The 23,977-nt window shown below is 30.2% G+C and overlaps 3 protein-coding genes across 4 annotated transcripts; all 3 read left to right on the top strand.

Annotated features, from left to right (window-relative positions):
- Window positions 1-4,390: 4,390 nt before the first annotated feature.
- Window positions 4,391-9,392, top strand: LOC107413671 (MLO-like protein 6). The gene is made up of 15 exons (XM_048470066.2): window positions 4,391-4,648; window positions 4,927-4,984; window positions 5,115-5,344; window positions 5,580-5,696; window positions 5,796-5,856; window positions 6,711-6,799; window positions 7,159-7,233; window positions 7,354-7,448; window positions 7,552-7,601; window positions 7,795-7,835; window positions 7,960-8,133; window positions 8,238-8,273; window positions 8,385-8,455; window positions 8,580-8,640; window positions 8,754-9,392. Exons 1-15 carry the CDS (start codon window positions 4,526-4,528, stop codon window positions 9,168-9,170), a joined length of 1,698 nt encoding a protein of 565 aa, XP_048326023.2. The 5' UTR covers window positions 4,391-4,525; the 3' UTR covers window positions 9,171-9,392.
- Window positions 9,393-13,301: 3,909 nt separating this feature from the next.
- LOC125418232 (MLO-like protein 6) lies at window positions 13,302-17,902 on the top strand. The gene is made up of 15 exons (XM_048470067.2): window positions 13,302-13,572; window positions 13,871-13,928; window positions 14,059-14,288; window positions 14,455-14,571; window positions 14,683-14,743; window positions 15,279-15,367; window positions 15,725-15,799; window positions 15,915-16,009; window positions 16,112-16,161; window positions 16,355-16,395; window positions 16,520-16,693; window positions 16,791-16,826; window positions 16,959-17,026; window positions 17,126-17,186; window positions 17,300-17,902. The coding sequence occupies exons 1-15, from the start codon at window positions 13,450-13,452 to the stop codon at window positions 17,714-17,716; spliced, it is 1,695 nt and encodes a 564-aa protein (XP_048326024.2). The 5' UTR covers window positions 13,302-13,449; the 3' UTR covers window positions 17,717-17,902.
- A 2,967-nt stretch (window positions 17,903-20,869) lies between these two features.
- LOC107413667 (uncharacterized) lies at window positions 20,870-23,721 on the top strand. 2 transcript variants are annotated; one of them, XM_016021678.4, is made up of 6 exons: window positions 20,870-21,272; window positions 21,446-21,473; window positions 22,364-22,594; window positions 23,013-23,076; window positions 23,200-23,259; window positions 23,347-23,721. In XM_016021678.4, exons 1-6 carry the CDS (start codon window positions 21,136-21,138, stop codon window positions 23,400-23,402), a joined length of 576 nt encoding a protein of 191 aa, XP_015877164.3. In that variant the 5' UTR covers window positions 20,870-21,135; the 3' UTR covers window positions 23,403-23,721. The 2 variants fall into 2 exon arrangements, with proteins under 2 accessions (XP_015877164.3, XP_060676021.1); XM_060820038.1 differs by lacking the exon at window positions 21,446-21,473 and having other exon boundaries at window positions 21,138-21,272.
- Window positions 23,722-23,977: the final 256 nt, after the last annotated feature.

Raw genomic sequence — 23,977 nt, forward strand, 5'->3', positions numbered from 1 at the left:
TTTGTGGGGTCAGCTTCAACTACACCAAGTTGACCTATATTGTTATTCACCCAAAAAAAAAAAAAAAAATGGATATTGGTTTGTCGATTGTTCCTGAACCATCTGATCAAACAGCTTTGACAAGTTAGCAAAATTTATCCAAAACTAAGGTGGTTCCCACTTCCCGTGCTATACTTATTAGGTCCATATCTACTGTGAAGGAAAAAATATCTCAAAGATTTTTATATGAGAATTAAAAGAATCTGATAAGAAGATAAGATTTCATATGTGTTTTTGGAGGCCATATCTCATCTCTGCTTGTTGTGTAAGCATTCATGAGCCATGTAGTATTATTATTAGTCCTAATGAATGAGCTCTTTTAGAACAAAGTTAATAAAACTAATTAATTAATTTCGTACTTGTGTTTTTAAATTTTTTTTTCTTACAAAATATTATGTATGGACGTTCGAAAGTTTATATTAATTACAATTTAATTTTTTAAATTTTAAAAATTTTAATTAGCATTTTTAAAGAAATACGGATAATATTATTTTAAAAAATATGGATCAAATAACTATTAAAGAAGGTGATAATTTCTTAGAGCCTAAAGAGAAGTTATGATATTTTTGAAATTGAACAGATTAATTTGTATTTAACTTAAACCTCAGGAGAGATATGTGAAAATCTAATAGAAGTTACAGCAAATTTTTTCTTTTTCGACATTTAAAGTTCTTAACCTTTTAAATATAGGTGTAATGGTACACCAATTGAGTCAACTTTACTTGCAACAAATCATGCCAACAACTATTATAAATTAATTGATAAGAAAATATATTACATATATATATATATATAAATATATGTATATATATTTTAAATTATGTCATGTATTAATAAAACTTAATTGTGCTAAAAATTCAACATGGCTAGGTAATAGGCACATCCCAGCAAAAGAGCTTGATCTACCCACAAAATGTTGCTACTTTGAGTGACAAAAAATAATATTATGTCAACAATTTGCAACAAATTTTAATTTTTTTGCTAGAATCGTATGGCTTAAAGAAAACACTTAAATATATACATTATATAGTGTATATATAGAGAGTATTTCTATATACCAGGAATTTTACAGATCACACTAATAATTGAAATGACTTAATCAACGGTGCACAAATTAAAGATATATTGAAAATTAAAAATACTAATGAATATGAAATTCCTTTGGATAAAAACCATTTCGATGATAAAGATTACTAATAAAAAATACTTATCAAAAAGTTTAGTACAAGAAATAATCTTACTATATATATATGTATGCATATATTTGTATTTTGTAATGGACAAAGACAAGAAAAAGAGAAATAGAAATTAACCAATATTTTTTTGGGGTTTTGTCACAATTTTTCTTGTTTATCTTTCCTTTTTCACTTTTAGATGTATATATATATATATGTATATATATGTTTGTTATTATTATTGTTCTTAGCTATTAGAAAAAAAGAAAAAAAAAGAGAAAAAAAAAGAAGAGATATTTTAGTGCTAATTTTGTTAAACTTACTTGTAGATACAAAAAGATCGACAAGTGAATTGTTTTATAATTGTAAAATATATTAATATATTTGAGAGTAAAAGGTTTATTTAGAAAAAGTGAAAAATCATATTTAATTGTAAGAGCGTCATCAACAAAATTGTGGGAGCCACAATATAATTTGGTAAGGACCTTTTAAAAAATTTGGGAGCCGCATTGCCATCTTGGTCCCCCTGGGTCCGCGTCAGTCCCTCTGTGCTACTACTACTTGTTCAATTGGCAACATGCAACTTGGAACTGGCAGTTGCACATCCCTATTATTATTATATAATTGAATACTAAATGGGGGCAAAGAAAAGAAATATATGAAATTTTCGGTTATTTTATATCCTACTTTTTTCTAGAATAGAATTATATATGACCCTGTTGTGAACATGTTCTAACATAAGTTAAGATTGGTGCTAACATAAGATATATTATATAGGTGATACCTCTCATAAATAATTTAAAATTAAAAATTTAATTAAATAAATAATAATATTTTAATATTTTTTACATCAATAAAGATATGCTCCCAACATATAATTGTTTACATATATATATATATATATATATATAGAATCATTTACTATTAGGATTTACTATTAGGATTGTTTCGATGGTTTCCATAAAAATATTTATTATTAACTATTAAATTGTTTACATTTTTAAATTTTGTTTAATAATAAATTATTAAAAATATATTTACAGATATAGATTTAAATCTCAACAAGATAAAATTTAAGTAAACAAGACATACATACTGTAAATGTAAATTTTAAACTTCAATTTTTAAAGTAATCCAATGATAAAAATAAAAAAATAAAAATAGAAGAGTATAATAAAATGTTCCAAAGCTTTAATTTTATTGGAAAATCTTGCATAACAGAATTTTCATATATAAATATATATGTTGAACTTATAAACCAACAGACAAACTTAGTTTGTCCATCTTATCTGCCGACTGCAGTCAATTTGAGAAGTCTTTCGGCATTCAAAACTTATAAACAACAGCATATATGGACCAGATTAGTTCCCAACGAGTTTAATTACCTAATCATATATATCCTTTTTTTTTTTTCCCATAAAAAAATATATAATATCCGTTTTAATTATTTTCTTGGTTTAATTAATAAAAAAGATATGGTAGCTAGAACCGCCTTTGGCATGTTCTGCCTTAACCATATATATCCACTATGCCAATAATGTCAAAGATGTGCTTAGATAGGAACTTGCACCGCTGAAAACGCAAAAGAAAAGAATGCGTGAGTGGTCCTAAAACTTGGATGTTAATTGAAGTGAAGGGACTTTTCATGACCCTTTATGTATAGGTGTAGGACTTCGTATATGGCACGTATGGCTGTTCAATAGTGGCGTATGATGAATGAGTCCCTCTTGAGGAATTTTCAGAGATTATTGCTGGGTGACTTTCAAATTCAACGTCATAATAGTCCTTATAGTTTTGCTAAAGTCCAAAAAGAAAAAGTATTATAAATTTTCTCTCTGTAGATTGAAACCATTTTGTCTTTGAAACTCATCTATGATGAGTTTGTCATAAATTTTTGATTTGTCTGTTGCTAAATCTTGAAGGTTGTAAATTTTTTATTTGTCTGTTGCTAAATCTTGAAGGTTGTAAATTTTTGATTTGTCTGTTGAATTTTGTAGCTGAGAAGAACTTTTTATTTTTTTATTCGTAAACTAAAGAATTTCTTTATATTATATCGTTAATTTGGTTGGGATAATAAAATTTCCATGTATATGAAAAGAAAATCTAGAAACCATTTTATGACTTGAAGTAAACAGAGTAAAGAAAGGGTTAATCAACAAATCAACCTTCTAAACAGTACTGTAATTTTGGGCCTCCCTTGGCATGATTAATGCAGAGGAAAAAAAAAAAAAAGAGTTGATGGTTAAACTATAGCCATGCATACATATTAAAAAATGTATAAAATAATTCTCTTCTTAACAAGAATATGTTTGTTTGGGATTGTCCAGTAACATACCACATCAATGTTGCCGTTCAGGGAATGTATTATATACCATAAATTTTGGTGGGATGTATTCCCACATAATTTTCTTGATTAAAAAAAATAAAATTATGATGAATGCATATGTACATATATATAAGTAGATAATTTATTATATTTAAGTAATAAAATTTATGAGAAGATAATGAAAGCTAAATCTTAAAACGTGTACCAATTACCAAAGTTATATAAATATCAAAACATATATATTATTAGTTATATTTAAATATAATATATTTGTGCTCAAGTCAAAATTGACTAGGAATTCATCCGGTATCCAGCAAACAATGTGTCATGAAGTTCTTTCAAATGAAAAAAAAAATATTAGTATATAATTTTAAACATATGCAGTTTAGAATAATTACGTGTTATGTTTAAGCAAAGTTGCTTATTAGTCTGGAACAAAAGGATGTTGCTCGGTTGGTTAAATTACGTATAAAGTCCTTTCTAATTATGACACGGCTTTTCATTATTTATTTATTATTTTCTCAAGAATCTAAGTATCAAACAACTAATCAATTTATCATACATATATATATATATATATATATATATAGGGTAGGCTCATGAGAAGCTTTTATATATATATATATATATATATTTAATATTATATATTTTTATTTCACCATCAATCTTTTCTCGAAGTAAAGTCTTCCAAAAAAGCTTGATATGCTTGAATTTCTTTCTTCTTGAGAGTGACAACTACTTTGAAAAGTCAAAGTCTTGAATTCTTCCACTTGATCGACCAGTTGTTCCTTGGTTGTAGGCTTTCACTTTTCAGCAATAAAAGACCTACAACTTTGTGCTAGTTATATATACACATACAAATTTATAGTTCTAGGACCATATAATATATCACTGCAATATCTATTAAAGAATTTGCAATTCATTTTTTGTTTATCGTAGTTTTACTTTTGCTCATTTAGAGAAAAGCCAAAAAAAAGCTTTGATAATGGATGAGAAAGTGAAAGAGCGTACATTGGAGGAAACATCAACATGGGCAGTTGCTGTGGTCTGCTTTGTGATACTTGTTATATCCATCTTCATTGAACATCTAATTCACCTTGTTGGGGAGGTAATATATATATAGATATATATATATATATATATAAAGATATATAATTTATTATTATCAATTTCGCACCTAAATCTAGTTCTTTTTGGGTCACAAATTTATGGACTTATTTTGTTGGTCTTAAAGAAATGTTTGTTTTCAAAACCCAAAACAGAAAAAAACGTGATTTTTTTTTTTTCCTTGTTCTTTTAATGCCAGACCCAAAAAAACAGAAGCTGAAACTTATTTTCAGAATTTTATTTCTAAGCAATTTGTTTCTTCTTTTGTACCATTTTCAGTGGTTAACAAAAAAAAAGAAGAAAGCTCTTTATGAAGCACTTGAAAAGATCAAAGCAGGTAAAACTTTAAGTACCTTATCTTTACAATTTATATTTTCTTTTTTAACTTTCTCTTTATTTTTGTTTTTGGTTTCGTTATTGCTAGTTCAAAGCCTGACTTGGGTTTATTTTTTCTTTTGTTTTTGAAGAGCTTATGCTGTTGGGATTCATCTCCTTGCTCCTAACAGTGGGACAAGATCTGATTTCTGGTATATGTATATCAAAGAGTGTTGCTACCACTTGGCTTCCCTGCGATAAGAGTGGCGAAGAGACTAGTAGTGATGTCAAGAAAGGCCGAAAACTTAATGAGTTTTTAGGCTCTGGTTTCGGTGCTCGGAGAAGCTTGGCTACCAAAGGATATGATAAATGTGCTGAAAATGTAAGGAGTGAACAAAAAAGTTTTAAATTATGTGTGACGTTTTTCCGGACAATTCTGGACCCCAAAAAAAAAAAAAAATCAATAAGAGAATTTTGTGCATGTACACTCTAGATTTGCTATGTTAAGTATGCTGGATTTAGAAAAAAATGATAATAAATATATAAATAAATAAATCGGGTTTGGTTTTGAAAGGGGTATATATCGTTGGAATAATATATTGATGTTGTTGGTGTAGGGACAAGTGGCCTTTGTGACTGCCTATGCGATTCACCAGCTCCATATTTTCATCTTTGTGTTAGCAGTTTTTCATGTTCTCTACTGCATTGCTACGTTGGCTTTGGGAAGAACTAAGGTAAATTAATTCAGAATATATATATATATATATAATATGTATGGTGTTCTCTTTCTCTCTCTGTTTATTTATTACAGCTTTGTGGATCTGCATTTGCAGATGAAAAGATGGAAGGGTTGGGAGGAAGAAACAAAGACATTAGAATACAAATACCAGAATGGTACCTATTTTTCCTCCTCTTTAAATCTGAATGGGGTCCATCCGTCTAATTAGCTATTTTTCCGCTTTACAAGAGTTTTAGTTTTTGAGTCATGTAATATTGGCTCATAGTTATTTCTTCTATTTTTATTTTTATTTTCTATAAGTGTATATATATTCTATATAGTTCATTAGATTTATATAAAATTTATTTTGCCCATATAAAGTTTTACTCTTTATATATAATCAGTCTCAAGTAAAATCCATCATACTTTATTAAATTAAGATTTATCCTTGATAACTATTGAATCATATTAAAAATTAAGTTTTAAAATTCAAAAAATAATTAAATATAAATTTAATAACATATTAAAATCATATTTAGAAAAATATGTTATATTGAAATTTGATTAATAATAAATATACTTTTAAATTTTAACACTTAATGCCATTCAAAGAATAAAAAAAAAAAATCTCATGTCAGTTTTCATATTAAAAAACTTATTTAAGCTTAGCTATGTGTGTATATATATATATATATATATTTATATGTGTGTCTGTGTATCAACCCATCTATCTAGTTTTGTAAGGACATGTTATTTGACTTCGACAGTATTAGGACATGTTGAAAAAAGGTCACGAGGAACTTTTCTTTTTTAGAGTACAATTTTCTGAATTAATTTATTATATTCTGCCCACACAGGATTAGCCTTTTCATCTGTAACGTTGACCCCTTTTTTCATGCCTCATAATGATGTTGCTTCCTAAAAAAATTTTAATTTTGAAATCATATTCAAATGCACTTCATGGAATATATAATTAATGCAAACCATTTATAATGTTTTATGCTGAAACGAAAGCAATTTTGTGTTGCAGACCCAGAGAGGTTTAGGTTTGCAAGGGATACATCTTTTGGTCGCAGGCATTTGCACGCTTGGAGCAAGTCAACTGTTTCCCTTTGGATTGTAAGCACAACAATAATATGTTAAATATTGTCACTTTTTTTACTTTGACAACATTTCACTGCCACAATTCCATAACAAAAGTACTTGAAGTTGGTACTTGCTAGAACTATCTGGGATTGGAATAACCTAGCATGTTGCATAACCATTATATTTTTTGTGGGTTATAATTCTGAGTATAAAGGGAAGGAAACTTTCCAAATGAGAATCTAGAATTTGTTATCTCTCCGATGGTTTCATTATCAATTTGGTTTCTGCATTTCATGTATTTGAGTTTGAGTACATGGCAGAAAAGTATACCTATATTGTTTTCTGGGAGCCTAAGTTTGGTAAGTCTAATAAAAGATGATTTATTTCTTCAGGTATGTTTCTTCAGACAATTCTTTGGTTCAGTCACTAAGACTGATTACCTGACGCTGAGACATGGATTTATCATGGTATGTTCAAATAAGAAGTCCAGTTTTTTGTTTTTTTATTTTAATAAACATGGTATAAGGCTGAATTCAAAGCTTACACTAAATAATTGGGGCTAAAAAATTATTGATTTCTAATTTCAGGCACATTTGGCTCCAGAAAATGAAGGCAGATTTGATTTTCGTAAATACATTAGCAGATCACTTGAAGAGGAATTCAAAGTTGTTGTTACAATTAGGTCGGTGCTCTTAATAAGATGTATAAAGACATTAGTTTTCCTTAATCAATGAATGAACTGCCTTTTTTATACATCCTAAACTTTACTTCATCGATGTTTGCAGTCCAATCATATGGTTCTCTGCAGTGTTGTTCCTGCTGTCTAACACATATGGTAAGCCAACTCTGTTAGTGCTACTATTATTCTAATAGCATAATTCTTATCTTTGTCTTGCTAGACTCCTTAGAAATTTGAAGAGAAAAAAGTTTATTAAAAATGACTTAGCTAGATTGTGCTTGCTCATTTGGAAATGTTTTGATGTACTCTCATATCATTCATTGACCAATAAATTACTGTATTTGGACAGGAATCTACTCTTATCTATGGCTGCCATTTATCCCTTTAATTGTAAGCCCAATACAACATACAAAATTCAAATATTGGCATGTTTCTGAGAGATCGATTCCTCTGTTGCATAAATCTTGGGTATTGGAAGTACCACAGATGGTCATTGGTAATGAACATTTTGCAGATAATCTTATTGGTGGGAGCTAAACTACAAGTGATCATAACAAAGATGGGAGTCAGGATTCTGGAAACAGGGGATGTGGTGAAGGGTGAACCTTTGGTTAAGCCAGGTGATGACCTCTTCTGGTTCGGAAGCCCTCGTTTCATGCTCTTTCTCATTCACTTTGTTCTTTTTCAGGTACTTATTTATATTACTATGCATATACTTTTGTGGAAATAATTTTTTTTTTTTTGGTGCCTGATTATTCTCATTTCTCTGTGATTTCTCTTTGGTCATTGCAGAATGCATTTCAACTAGCCTTCTTTGCATGGAGTACTGTAAGTGTTTCTACTCAGTTAGCTAATTTTATGATGTATGTGTGCATGCATGCATGTACATGTTTATTGCTGAAGTGTGTAATCCTAATTCATTCTTTTTGTCTCCTTCAGTATGCATCTAAAAGCATATTTTCATGCTTCCACAAGCGAACTGAAGATATTGTAATCAGAATCTCAATGGGGTGAGTCATATCAATTTAAGAAACTCATCAAAAACCCATATTTTGAGAATTTTTCATATTCAAATGATTTCATGAAGAATTTTTGCTAACTCAAACGAAAACAACATTGGGAAAATTTCCTCAGGGTCATCATTCAAATTTTATGCAGTTATGTGACTTTGCCCCTCTATGCTCTAGTAACCCAGGTGATCATCCAAAAAACTCTTTATTTTCGTTCCACTCCACTAAACCAATCCTAGAGAGAAAATCCCAGTTATTATTTACTCAAAACAAAAAGGGTTTTCTTTGATTTTCACAGATGGGAACCAACATGAAACCAACCATTTTCAATGAAAAAATAGCAGCGGCACTGAAAAACTGGAAAAAAACAGCAAAAAAGAATTACAAGGAAAGCAACAGAGTTTCAGAAGCAAACACACCATTCTCAAGTAGGCCTGCAACTCCAACCCATGGCATGTCCCCTGTTCATCTGTTGCACAATTATCGAAGCAGCACCGCGGATAGCTTGAATGCATCACCAAGAAACTCAAACTTGGAGAACTATAATTACTTGAAGAATGAAGATCAAACACTATCCCCGAGCAACCGTGGAAACAATGGCAGTGACGATGAAGGGATGCAGTTCCATGAACCAACCTCAGCACCACAGCCTGCTAGTAATCATGCCAGCCAAGAAATTAGCATTAGTATGTCTGAATTTTCGTTTGGAAAGTAGGAAAAAAAAATAATAATAATAAAAAGAAGTTGGAGCAAGTGTTGCTAGCTACCTTATATTTTTTCTTTTATTTTATTTTTTGGTGTATATTCTTTTGTACATCATACATGGTTGAGACACATATACATATGTACATATATGTAAGCAACAATGGTGAGCAGGATTTCAAATGATTTTTTTTCTAGTACATATTTGATATATTGTGATCTACATTTTTAATAAGTTCCTTCCTTTTTCTTTTTCTTTTTTTGTTGAAGAAACATTTTTCTTGTGTTTAACAAAAATGAAATGCACTCATTAACCTTTCACAGGAAAATATTCCTAGTGACGCTGCAATGATCTTTCTCGGCAAATTCCATATTCCATATATGATCTTTGCTTCCCTTTTGTCTAGAAAGATGTGGAATAATTCCAAGTGCTGAAGAACAAAAGCAGAAGAGCAGAATTCTATAAAATACTGTTTTTGATAGTCCTCTCTGGTGGAGTCCTGGGTCCAGAAGTAAACAAAGAAACGATATATGCATACATATATGGGACTAATGCTTGTATTCTAATACATAAAAAAATACTATAAAGAAAAAAAATATTATCATCCCTTTGCTATTTTTTCACTCAATAGTAGGTTTGCTTACATGACATTGTGCGTCTTTTTTAGTCATATATGTGTATCCTTTATAAATAATATTCAAGTAAACTTCTTTATATATATATATATATATATATATATATATTTTAAATGGTGAGGTCTAGGTGCAACAGTGGTGTGAGAGGAAGAAAAGGAATACTGAAAATGTTAAAGGAATGTTTTTTGTCAAGCAAATTTTTTTCCACTTGTGACAATGAAGAATCTGAACCGTTTGTGTGATTCTTTAAAATCCAATAGTTGATTTTTTTTTTTTTTATATTTTTGGACTGTACCATGTTGATCATTTCAGACCTAATCATTAAAGAACTATATATATATATTTGTTATTATTATTGTTCTTAGAACAAAAATTTAAAAAAAAAAAAAAAGAAGAAGAAGAAATATTTTAGTGCTAATTTTGTTAAACTTATTTGTAGATACAAAAAAATCGATAAGTGAATTGTTATATAATTGTAAAATATATATGAGAGTAAAGGTTTATTTAGAAAAAGTCAAAAATCATATTTAATTGTAAGAGTGTCTTCAAAAAAGTAATAAAGTGTGTATATAATATAGTAAGGACCTTTTAAAAAAATTGGGAGGCGCATGGCCATATTGATCCCCCTGGATCCGCGTCAGTCCCTATGTGCTACTACTACCTGTTCAATTGGCAAGATGCAACTTGGAAATGGCAGTTCTCAAATTAAGCAATAGGGCCCTTCTTGCATACATCCTTATTATTATTATTTTTTTCCTAGACATATATCTCTTTATTATTACTATTATTATTATTGTTATTATTATTATTTTGGTCAAAGACATATATCTCTTTCTGAAGTTACTTTTTGATCCACACATTTGTTATTATAATAAATTATACACTTATATAATCGAATACTAAATGAGGCAAAGAAAAGAAATATATGAAATTTTCGGTAATTTTATATCCTACTTTTTTTCTAGAATAGAATTATATATGATCACCCTTGTGAACATGTTTCTAACATAAGTTAAGATCGGTGCTAACATAACATGTGTTATATAGGTGATACCTCTCATAAATAATTTAAAATTAAAAATCTGCTTGGATAAGTAATAGTTTTTTAACACTTTTTACATCAATAAGGTCAACATATAATTGTTTATATATATATATATATATATAGAATCATTTACTATTAGGATTTGTTTGACTTTTCCATAAAAAAATCTTTATTATTGGCTATTAAATTGTTTATATTTTTAAACTTCGTTTAATAGTAAATCATTAAAATTATATTTACACATATATGTTTAAATCTAGCAAGGTAAAATTTAGTAAAAGAGATATACATACCATAGATGCAATTTTTAAACTTCAATTTTTAAAATATTCCAATAATAAAAAAAAATAGAATAGTATAATAAAATGTTCCAAAACTTTAATTTTATTCCGAAATCTTGCATAAACAGAATTTTCATATATAAATATATGTTGAACTTATAAACCAACAGACAAACTTAAGTTGTCCATCTTAACCGCAGACTGCAGTCAATTTGAGAAGTCTTTTTTATAGGCATTCAAAACTTATAAATCACTTAGATATGTGGACCAGATTAGTTCCCTATCGAGTTTAATTACCTAATCATATATGTCCCTTTTTTACCCATCAAAAAATATATAATATCCATTTTAATTATTTTCTTGGTTTAATTAATAAAAAAGACATGGTAGCTAGAACTGCCTTTGGCATGGTCTACCATAACCATATATATCCACTGAACCAATAACTTCCAAACGTGTTTAGATAGGAACTTACCCTGCTGAAAATGCAAAAGAAAAAATTGCGTGGGTGGTCTAAAACTTGAACGTTAATTGAAGGGACTTTTCATTACCCTTTATATATAGGTGGACGACTTGGTATAGGGACATATGGCTATTCAATAGTGGCGTCTGGTGATGTGTCCTTCTTGAGGAATTTTCAGAGACTATTGGGTCACTTGCAAATTCAACGTTATAACAGTCTTATAGTTTTGATATTATTACTATTAGGAAATAATAAGAATAAAATTTGGAAAAAAAAAAGTGTTATTTTTGGAAGGAAAAATCTACATATTTCATTGATATAACATTTGTCGAAAACCTTCTAAAAGTCCCCAAAAAAAAAAAAAAAAAAAAAAAAACAAATAGTGGTATAAATTTTGTCTCTGTAGATTGAAACCATTTTGTCTTTGAAACACATTTATGACAAACAATTTAGTATATATTATTGTTAGGTCGTCGTAGCTAAATCACCGGCCGGTAATTGCTACCACTTGAGGACAAAAATATTAATCTTGAAGGTTATAAATTTTTTATTTGTAGGTTGAATTTTGTGGCTGAGAAGAACTTTCTATTTTTTTCTTCGTAAACTAAAGAATTTTTTTACATTATATTGTTAATTTGGTTAGGATAATGAAATTTCCATGTATATAAAAAGAAAATCTAGAAACCATTTTTATGACTTGAAGTAAACTGAGTAAAGAAAGGGTTAATTAACAAATCAACCTTCTAAACAGTACAATAATTTTGGGCCAAAAAAAAAAAAGAAAAATTGATGGTTAAACTATAGTCTATAGTCATGCATACATATTAAATAATGTATAAAATAATTCTAATACGTTTGTTCCAGATTGGCCAGTGACACATCACATCAATGTTGATGTTGGCGGAATGTATTATTTACCATAAATATTGGTGGGATGGATTTTCAGATAATTTTCTTGATAAAAAAAATATTTATGATGAGTAAAAATTTTTTATGACGAACGCATATATACATACATATATATGTAGATAATTTATTATATTTAAGTAATAAAATCTATAAAAAGACAATGAAAACTAAATTTTAAAACGTGGACCAAGAAGATGTATTCTAAAGTTATATAAACATTAAAACATATATATTATTAGTTATATTTAAATATAATATATCTTTGCTCAAGTCAAAATTGACCCGGAATTAATTCTGTATTTAACAAACAATGTGTCATCAACTTCTTTCCAATGGAAAAAATATTAATATGTAATTTTCAACATATGACAGTTTAGAATATTGCATGTTATGTTTAAGAAAAATTGCTTATTTGTCTGGAATAAAAAAAGATATTGTTCGGTTGATTAAATTACGTATAAAAGTCGTTTCTAATTATGACACGGCTTTTATTTCTTTATTTGTTTTTTTTATTTTTATTTTTTTCTCTATGAATCTAAATATCACACAACTCATTAATTATACAGGGTAGGCTCATCATGAGCAGCTTTTATAGATATATATATTTTTATTCTAAATTGATCTTTTTTCGAAAGAAAGTCTTCCAAGAAAGCTTGACATGCTTGAATATTTTTCTTCTTGAGAGTGACAACTACTTTGAAAAGTCAAAGTCTTGAATTCTGCCACTTGGTCGACCGGTTGTTTCTTGGCAGTCGGCTTTCAGTTTTAAGCAATATAAGACCTACAACTTTGTACTCAAATATATAGTTATATATATACATACAAATTTATATTTCTAGGATCATATAATATATCACTGCAATATCTATTAAAGAATTTGCAATTCATTTTTTTGTTTATTGTAGTTCTATTTTTGATCATTTAGAGAAGAGAAGAAAAAAAAAAAAAAGCTTTGATAATGGCAGAGGAAGTGAAAGAGCGTACATTGGAGGAAACATCAACATGGGCGGTTGCTGTGGTCTGCTTTGTGATACTTGTTATATCCATCTTCATTGAACATCTAATTCATCTTGTTGGGAAGGTAATATATGTATATAATTTTATATATATATATATATATATATAAAGATATATAATTTATTATCATCAATTTCGCAGCTAAATCTAGTTCCTTTTCGGTAACAAGTATGGACTTGTTTTGTTGGTCTTGAAGAAATGTTTGTTTTCAAAACCCAAAAACAGAAAAAACGTGATTTTTTTTTTCTTTTTTTCCTTTTTCTTTTAATGCCGGACCCCAAAAAAAAAAAATAAAAATGATGAAACTTGTTTTCAGAATTTTCTTTCTAAGCAATTTGTTTCTTCTTTCGTACCATTTTCAGTGGCTAACAAAAAAAAGGAAGAAAGCTCTTTATGAAGCACTTGAAAAGATCAAAGCAGGTAAAACTTTAAGTGCCTTATCTTTACAATTTATCTTCTTTTTTTTTTTTTTCCTCTATATTTTTGTTTTTGTTTTCGTTATTGCTGGTTCAAAGCCTGACTTGGGTTTATTTATTTATTTTTTTTGAAGAGCTTATGCTGTTGGGATTCATCTCCTTGCTCCTAACAGTGGGACAAGATCTGATTTCTGGTATATGTATATCAAAGAGTGTTGCTGCCACTTGGCTTCCCTGCGATAAGAGTGGCGAAGAGACTAGTAGTGATGACCACGAAGGCCGAAAACTTAATGAGTTTTTAGGCTCTGGTTTCGGTGCTCGGAGAAGCTTGGCTACCAAAGGATATGATAAATGTGCTGAAAAGGTAAGGAATGAACAAAAAAGTTTTAAATTATGTGTGACGTTTTTCCAGACAATTCTGGACCAAAAAAAAGAAAAAAAACTCAATAAGATAATTTTTGAAAGGTGTATATATAGTTGGAAATTAAGTACAAAGTTGGAATAACAATATATTAATGTTGTTGGTGTAGGGACAAGTGGCCTTTGTGACTGCCTATGGGATTCACCAGCTCCATATATTCATCTTTGTGTTAGCAGTTTCTCATGTTCTCTACTGCATTGCTACCTTGGCTTTGGGAAGAACTAAGGTAAATTAATTCAGAATACATATATATATATATATATATATATATTATGTATGTTTGGTGCTCTTTCTCTCTCTGTTTACTTATTACAGCTTAGTGGATCTGCATTTGCAGATGAGAAAATGGAAGGGTTGGGAGGAAGAAACAAGTACATTAGAATACAAATACCAGAATGGTACCTATTTTTCCTCCTCTTTAAAGCTGGATGGGGTCCATCTGTCTAATTAGCTATTTTTCCGCTTTACAAGAGTTTTAGTTTTTGAGTCATGTAATATTGGCTCATAGTTATTTCTTTTATTTTTATTTTTTTATTTGTGTATACATTTACACAATTAATTTTATATCAGATTAACTCTATATGGTTCCTTAGATTCATATAAAATTTATTTTACCTATATTAACCCATCTTTCTAGTTTTGTGAAAATATGTTATTTGACTTCCAGAGTATTAGGACATGTTGAAAAAGGGGTCACAAGGAACTTGCCTTTTCAAGAGCACAGTTTTCTGAATTAATTTATTATATTCTGTCCACACAGGATTAGACTTTTCATCTGTAACGTTGACCCCTTTTTTCATGCCTCATAATGATGTTGCTTCCTAAAAAAATTTTAATTTTGAAATCATATTCAAATGCACTTCATGGAATATATAATTAATGAAAAACATTTATAATGTTTTATGCTGTAACGAAAGCAATTTTGTGTTGCAGACCCAGAGAGGTTTAGGTTTGCAAGGGATACATCTTTTGGTCGCAGGCATTTACACGCTTGGAGCAAGTCAACTGTTTCCCTTTGGATTGTAAGCACAACAATAATATGTTAAATATTGTCACTTTTTTTACTTTGACAACATTACACTGCCACAATTCCATAGCAAAAGTACTTGAAGTTGGTACTTGCTAGAACTATCTGGGATTGGAATAACCTAGCATGTTGCATAACCATTATATTTTTTGTGGGTTATAATTCTGAGTATAAAGGGAAGGAAACTTTCCAAATGAGAATCTGGAATTTGTTATCTCTCCGATGGTTTCATTATCAATTTGGTTTCTGCATTTCATGTGTTTTGAGTTTGAGTATGCAGAAAAGTATACCTATATTGTTTTCTGGGAGCCTAAGTTTGGTAAGTCTTATAAAAGATGATTTATTTCTTCAGGTATGTTTCTTCAGACAATTCTTTGGTTCAGTCACTAAGACTGATTACCTGACGCTGAGACATGGATTTATCATGGTATGTTCAAATAAGAGGTCCAGTTTTTTGTTTTTTTATTTTAATAAACATGGTAAAAGGCTGAAAGCTTACACTAAATAACTGGGGCAAAAAAATTGTTGATTTCTAATTTCAGGCACATTTGGCTCCAGATAACGAACGCGTATTCGATTTTCGTAAATACATTAGCAGATCACTTGAAGAGGATTTCAAAGTTGTTGTTGCAATTAGGTTGGTGCTCTTAATAAGATTTATGAAGGCATTAGTTTTCCTTAATCAATGAATGAACCGCCTTTTTTATACATCCTAAACTTACTTCATCGATGTTTGCAGTCCAATCATATGGTTCTCTGCAGTGTTGTTCCTGCTGTCTAACACATATGGTAAGCCAACTCTGTTAGTGCTACTATTATTCTTATAGCATAATTCTTATCTTTGTCTTGCTAGACTCCTTAGAAATTTGGAGAGAAAAAAGTTTATTAAAAATGACTTAGCTAGATTGTGCTTGCTCATTTGGAAATGTTTTGATGAACTCCCATATCATTCATTGACCAATAAATTACTGTATTTGGACAGGAATCTACTCTTATCTATGGCTGCCATTTATCCCTTTAATTGTAAGCCCAATACAACATACAAAATTCAAATATTAGCATGTTTCTGAGAGATCGATTCCTCTGTTGCATAAATCTTGGGTATTGGAAGTACCACAGATGGTCATTGGTAATGAACATTTTGCAGATAATCTTATTGGTGGGAGCTAAACTACAAGTGATCATAACAAAGATGGGAGTCAGGATTCTGGAAACAGGGGATGTGGTGAAGGGTGCACCATTGGTTAAGCCAGGTGATGACCTCTTCTGGTTCGGAAACCCTCGTTTCATGCTCTTTCTCATTCACTTTGTTCTTTTTCAGGTACTTATTTATATTACTATGCATATCCTTTTGTGGATTTTTTTTTTTGGCGTCTAATTATTCTCATTTCTCTGTGATTTCTTTTTGGTCATTGCAGAATGCATTTCAACTAGCGTTCTTTGCATGGAGTACTGTAAGTGTTTCTACTCAGTTAGCTAATTTTATGATGTATGTGTGCATGCATGCATGTATGTATGTATGTATGCATGTATATGTTTATGTGCTGAAGTGTGTAATCCTAATTCATTCTTTTTGTCTCCTTCAGTATGAATTTACCATACATTCATGCTTCCACAAGCGAACTGAAGATATTGCAATCAGAATCTCAATGGGGTGAGTCATATCAATTTAAGAAACTCATCAAAAACCCATATTTTTCATGAAGAATTTTTGCTAACTCAAACAAAAACAACATTGGGAAAATTTCCTCAGGGTCATCATTCAAATTTTATGCAGTTATGTGACTTTGCCCCTCTATGCTCTAGTAACCCAGGTGATCATCCAAAAAACTCTTTATTTTCTTTCCACCCCACTAAACCAATCCCAAAGAGAAAATCACAGTTATTCTTTACTCAAAACAAAAAGGGTTTTCTTTTATTTTCACAGATGGGAACCAACATGAAACCAACCATTTTCAATGAGAGAGTAGCAGCAGCACTGAGACACTGGCACAAAACAGCAAAAAAGAATTACAAGACAGGCAACAGAGTTTCAGAAGCAAACACCCCATTCTCAAGTAGGCCTGCAACCCCAACCCATGGCATGTCCCCTGTCCATCTGTTGCGCAATTATCGAAGCAGCACCGCGGATAGCTTGAATGCATCACCAAGAAACCCAGCCTTTGAGAATTACGATTACTTCAACAATGAAGATCAAACACCATCCCGGAGCAACCGTGGAAACAATGGCAGTGACGATGAAGGGATGCAGTTCCATGAACCAACCTCAGCACCACAACCTGCTAGTAGTGGTGCCAGCCAAGAAATTAGCCTTAATATGTCTGAATTTTCGTTTGGAAAGTAGGGAAAAAATAATAATAATAATAATAAAAAGTTGGAGCAATTGTTGCTAGCTACCTTATATATTTTCTTTTATTTTCTTTTATTTTATTTTTTGGTGTAAATTCTTTTGTACATGATACATGGTTGAGACAAATAGTATATATATGTCAGCAACAATGGTGAGCAGGATTTCAAACGATTTTTTCTCTACTACATATCTGATATATTGTGATCTACATTTTTATTAAGTTACTTTTTTTCTTTTTTCTTTTTTCTTTTTTTTTTTTTTTTTTTTTTTTTTTGAAGAAACATTTTTCTTGTGTTTAACAAAAATGAAATACCCTCATTAACCTTTCATCGGAAAATATTCCCAGTGAAGCTGCATTGATCTATTTAGGCAAATTCCATATTCCAATATTATCTTTGCTTTCCTTTGCAAATTATAATATATGTGTATATATATATATATATATATATGAGGATAATTTTGGGAGAAATTGATGTTTGTAAAGTGATTGGCAGCCTATTGTCTAGAAAGATGTGGAACAGTTCCAAGTGCTGAAGAACAAAAACAGAAAAGCAGACTTCTATAAAATAGTGTTTTTGATGGTCCTCTCTGGTGGAGTCCTGGGTCCAGAAGTAAACTGAGAAACGATATATACATAAATATATGGGACTAAAGCTTGTACTCTAATACATAAAAAATACTATATAAAGAAAAAATATTATTATTCCTTCGCTATTTTTTTACTCAATAGTAGTTTGCTTACGTGACATTGTGTGCCTTTTTTTGCCATATATGTGTTTCCTTTATAAAAAATATTCAAGTTTGTTTACAAGTTGCAGAGTAAAGGTGCTTGTTTTTATTGCTTCTTTTTGGGTTTAATTTATCTTCCAAACACAACATGAAGTGCCAATTGTTTTGAAATTAGTTACTAAGTTGCAAGTTAATATCTATATTAGGGAGGATAAACGGCAGAAAACTTATTCACCCCAAAAAAAAAGCACACAATTTTGACTGTGTTCAGAAAGCCCAAAGCACACCAAAATAACCTCAAACTATTAATGCTTGGTTTCAAAGTAACTCTAACCTCAACTATAAATGCTATGAAAGTAACTCTACTTTTCTTTTCTATTGTTTTTATTTTTGTTTTTACCTTTTACAAGGAAAAAAAAAAGATCTAGATGGTAATTATTTTTGTGTTGTTTTTTTTTTTTTATTCATAATTATTGATATTGTCGTTTTGTTATAAAATTAAACCTGAACAAGAAAAGATAAAAAAAACATGGCACTTGCCAATTCAGTTGTGACCTATACTGTGTAATTATCTTTATATTGGTATAAACTTCATTTGTTAAAATTGATATTTCCTTTTAATCTTATATATAGTAGGAGTCTACCATCTAAGCATAATTTGTTTTACATTTATCTACTATTAAAATCATTATGAATACCAATTAAAACTTCCATTTCCACTAATTATTTCATCTTTTTTGTATACTTGTTTGCAATCAAACCTATAATCAAAATGTGGCCAACACAATTTCTCACCACCTAGCCACATCTTCAGCTCACCACTCTACTTAGGGTGTGTATTGTTACTTTCAATTAGTTTTCATGTAGAAAGTGCTATGAGCATTTGGAAAGAACCCCATTCATGGCAAAACATGAAGAGCTTGGAAATTGTTCTTCCCCCGCCACCGCCCCCCCCCCCCCCCCCCCCCCCCCCCCCCCCCCCCCTTCCTTTTTCTTTTTCTTTGTTCAACAGATGACAAGAAGATTCGATGTTTAGCTGAAGCTGATTTTGCCATTGATACTGAGTGGTGGAGATTGAAGGCACACATTTTTAATCTAAACACCTAAACACATAGGTGACCCTTCCCACATAATCTTCTTCTTTTTTCTTTTTTGCTTTTTTTTTTCCCCCCTTTTTTAACTCCGCTCCAAACCCATTCTAGAAATTGAATCCATTCATTGAAATATGAAAATAAAATAAAATAGACCCATGTAATAAAATAAAATAAACTTTGAATGGGTATTACAGGAACACAAAAGTAATGGGCAATGATTATATATGTGGAGTTTATAAGATTTATAGTATAGTTACTTATCAAATTTTTGGATTGAAAAATATGTTAATAGTTTCTGCAATATGGAATCCTCGCAATGCTAAGTTGCATGCAATTCAATACGGAACCATGTTGAGGCGTAGCCCCAAGGTTTTTGAATTTCATTTTTCTATGTAATATTAATTTAATATTTAAAAAAATAGAATAAAAAACTCAAGTTAATATCTTTTATAATCATATTTTACCCCACTTAGATATGGTTAGTAGTCGTTATTCTTTTTAATTAAAAAAAATTGGTTATTCTACTTTTGGTTCGGATAATTGAGTTTTTAAATATTACATTTTAGTCATTAGATATATATATATTTTTTGCTTATTATTTTTTTCTTCAATATATAGTTTTGTAGAAATCTTGAGATTATTTTAATTATTAATTAGGAATTAATACTTTATGATTAAAGCCATATTTAAAAACAAAATTAATATAAATGTAATTTTATTTTTTCTTTAAAAAAAACCATGCAATTTTCATTTTTTATTTTTTTAGAAAAAAATTCAATTAGTTTAACTACAATAATTTTAAAAAATTCAAGATATTTAATATATATATATATATATATATATATAGATATATAATTTTGTGATAAGTTTAACATACACTCATTGTATATTTTTAAAGTATACATGATGGTAGATTGGAACTTTGATAAGCTTATCCCCTTAAAAAAAAAAAAAAAAAAAAGAGATCCCCAATAGACATATTGACACTATTTTAAAGATGCCATTTTAATCAATACCAAAACTTTTTTTTTTCTTTGTTTTTTTTTCCAATTGAAAAGCCAAGCTATTAATACTTTTAATTAATTTAAGACAAATTCTTTCAATTAAAAAAACAAAAAAAAAAAAAACTCAAGTCCCCTCTTTATAATATATCCATGATTTTATTAAATATATTTTTTTAAAGTAATAAAAACAATATTATATCACTTTTCACCAAACCCAAAAAAAAAAAAAGAAAAAAAAAAAGAGAAAAGAGAGAGAATATAATGAGATAATTATTGTAATAACTGATAAATTAATAATTAAGAATGAATATAATTATAAGGGGGCATCGCAATCCAAAACCCAACTCAAATGATGGAAGCATTACAATCTCAATGAGCACCCAAAAAATTAAATAAAATAAAAGAAAGTAATAGAAAAAGAGAAAGACAAGCCCGCCTTCATCCCCACCACCACCAAAGTCCACCACCACCAAAGTCCACCACCACAGCCCACCGTGTTTTCGGAAGATTGATTTGATTGAATCAGGGCCGTTGACTAGCTTTATCTCTTGATCGGATTGGGTCCTCTCTTGATCGTCGTGAGCAAATGGAGGTCCGACCCAATACGACGTCCGACAACTCGTCGATCACGCAGGACCACCATCAGCGTTTTACTCCTGCCGCTCTGGCCAAGCAGCCGGCGGCTTCTCTCAACACCGTCGATACTACCTCTGTCTCTCAGAGGTCAATTCCCCTCTACATCTTTTACTTCTTTTTTTTTTTTTTTTTTTTCCAGTTCCTTGTTTGGTTCGTTAGAAAATTTCAGGAAAAGAAAAAAATTTGGATTTTGGAATATGGGTTTCACTGTTTTTTTTTTTTTTTTTTCTTTTTTGTATCTGGGTAACTTCCTGTTGCAGGCTTCAGAAAGAATTGATGTCCCTCATGGTATGTTGCTTTTTTCTACTGAAATCCCAGTTGCTCTTTTCATTTCCTCTCTCTCTTTCTCTCTTATTTATTATTTATTGTCAATTTTTTTTTTTTTTTTTTGCCCCCGAAGTGGGTGTTTGCTGTTGGACCATGAAATGATAAGGGACTTTCTTGGTTCTTGATAATTTTTTTGGTTCTTCTTTCTTTTTTTTTCCCAAAGGAAAAAATGATAGCTTTTAAGTGCAGTTGGTTTAGTTTCTTTCATCTCGAACACTTTCGGGTGTTTCATGTTCAATTTAGAACTGTGTCTGTGATTGTTAAGGAATTCGAAGCATACTAATAATACCCCACTTGTATATTTCAAAATAATAATAATAATAATACCCACTCGTAGAAAATTGCATCTTGGATGATAAAGATGATAACTCTGAATAAATATGTTAAAAAGCATAAAATTATAGTCTTTAGATTCCTGCTCTGAGCTGGTGTTTTATGACTGCTAAGCAGTCGGTCTGAATTAAGTTACTAACAGTAACTAATAATAGTAAGTTAAATGTACAGATTGAGCTTTAGCGACTAAATATATGTATTTATAGTGCATTAATTAGTTAGGAAAAACATGCTCTCCTTCAAACTTGTTATATTTCATCCTTCAGAATCAATAAAACGAAAGAGCTATTGGGATTGTTATTCAAAAGGTTTAGATTTGGGAAAATGATTTTCCTTGATTGTTGAGTATGTTTTCTTGTCCTTCTTTATTCAGTTCTTAAATAAGGGACCTGTCATCTTTTTTTGGTTATCATTTCAATTGGTTTGAGTCATCAATACAAACTATACAATTTTTCTAAAAAGATTTATTGTTAATTTAAAAAATTAATCCAATGGCTAACAGTGGTTGTTTCTGGCAGATGAGTGCAGGAGATCTTGGAGTATCAGCCTTTCCTGAAGGCCAAAGCATTTTTACATGGATTGGCACAATTGAGGGTGGAAAAGGAACTATGTATGAAGGTTTATCTTATAAACTTTCTTTACGTTTCCCCCTGGACTATCCTTTCAAGCCACCACAAGTCAAGTTCGAGACCATGTGCTTCCATCCTAATGTTGATCAGTTTGGCAACATATGTCTGGACATACTGCAGGTATTTTTGGTGAAAGAAATTCAACATAACCCTGTGCCACTAACTCCATGAAGTTAAAATGGGAAACAGTCATTCCACTTGCATAGATAATCTGCATATACATGTGGACTCATTTTAATGGCAAGGATACTGTTCCATGTCTGATTTTGGTCTTCAAATGATTCATTAAGATAGCAACATGGTGTTAAAAAATTGAAGAAACACTCAAACTTTGTGAATTGGCTTAAAGTCCGTGTAGAAATAGATTTAGACATTTTGGGAGTACCCTGAAGAAGCTATTGACATATCTATGACTTTTTGCAAGGTCAAATGACTCTGAAGTTGCATAATTAACTTGTAAAGGAGAAACTAGATTTGTTTATTTTTAATTTTATATATGACCTTTGGCTGATGCAATCTTTGCTTTGTGTTGCCTCAGGACAAGTGGTCTTCGGCTTATGATTGCAGGACCATTCTTCTGTCCATTCAAAGTCTTTTAGGAGGTTTGCAAGCTGTTCCCAATTTGAGATCTTACTCTCACTTTATTAAGGCTTGGATTTAATTTTTATTTACTTTTTCTGGTTAGATTTTATCTTGTTTGCTTGACTACACTGTTTCAAATGCAGAGCCCAACCCAGAGAGTCCTCTCAACAGCTATGCTGCAACATTGTGGAATAACAGGGAAGGTAGGAATTCTTATTTTATTTTATTTTAGTTTTTTCCTCTCCCTCTGTCAGTTTGCTTTCAAGTTTCAACTTATGTTTATGTTGCAGATTATAAGAAAATGGTACACAGACAGTACTTCGCTGGAGAAGCATCTGAGAGCTGATGCGTAAAAATCTCTGTGCATATGAAAAAAGTGGTCTTATACAACTTCTGTATAGTTCTGGGGGAAGAGTTCGCAATTTCCAGATACAGTTTCTCTCTTAACACTACCGTTCATCGACATACTGTAGAATTTTGTCAGTTTGAGCACCTTCGAAAAAGTCCAAGGAGACTGACTGGATCCTCCTATCTGGACAAATGCATTGATGTTGTTCTCATGTAACTGAGAAATAAAAGTCTTGTCAAGTTGTAAATTTGATCTCCTTCCGACTGTAGAAGTCATTGCCAAACTTAATTTCTACTTCTACATGGTTGATTTTGCATTTTCCACCTTGCCTTTAATTGTTTATTAATATGTAAAACTTATTTTTGGGATGATATGGTTAAGTAAAAATAATAAATTTAAGAAGTTAAACTATCTAATTTTAATCCATGATAAAGTTGAGGGTTGACTTTATACTTGTCCCTTTTTATAAATTTCTTAATCACACAATAAGTCAAAAGTGCTAGTGATTTACCAATTGACGGTGGAAGTAAGAGTACTGTAGGTGAAGTTGATAACCACATTATGGATAACAG

Source organism: Ziziphus jujuba, chromosome 8 (assembly GCF_031755915.1).
Source record: "Ziziphus jujuba cultivar Dongzao chromosome 8, ASM3175591v1".
In the NCBI taxonomy this organism is placed as follows: Eukaryota; Viridiplantae; Streptophyta; class Magnoliopsida; order Rosales; family Rhamnaceae; genus Ziziphus; species Ziziphus jujuba.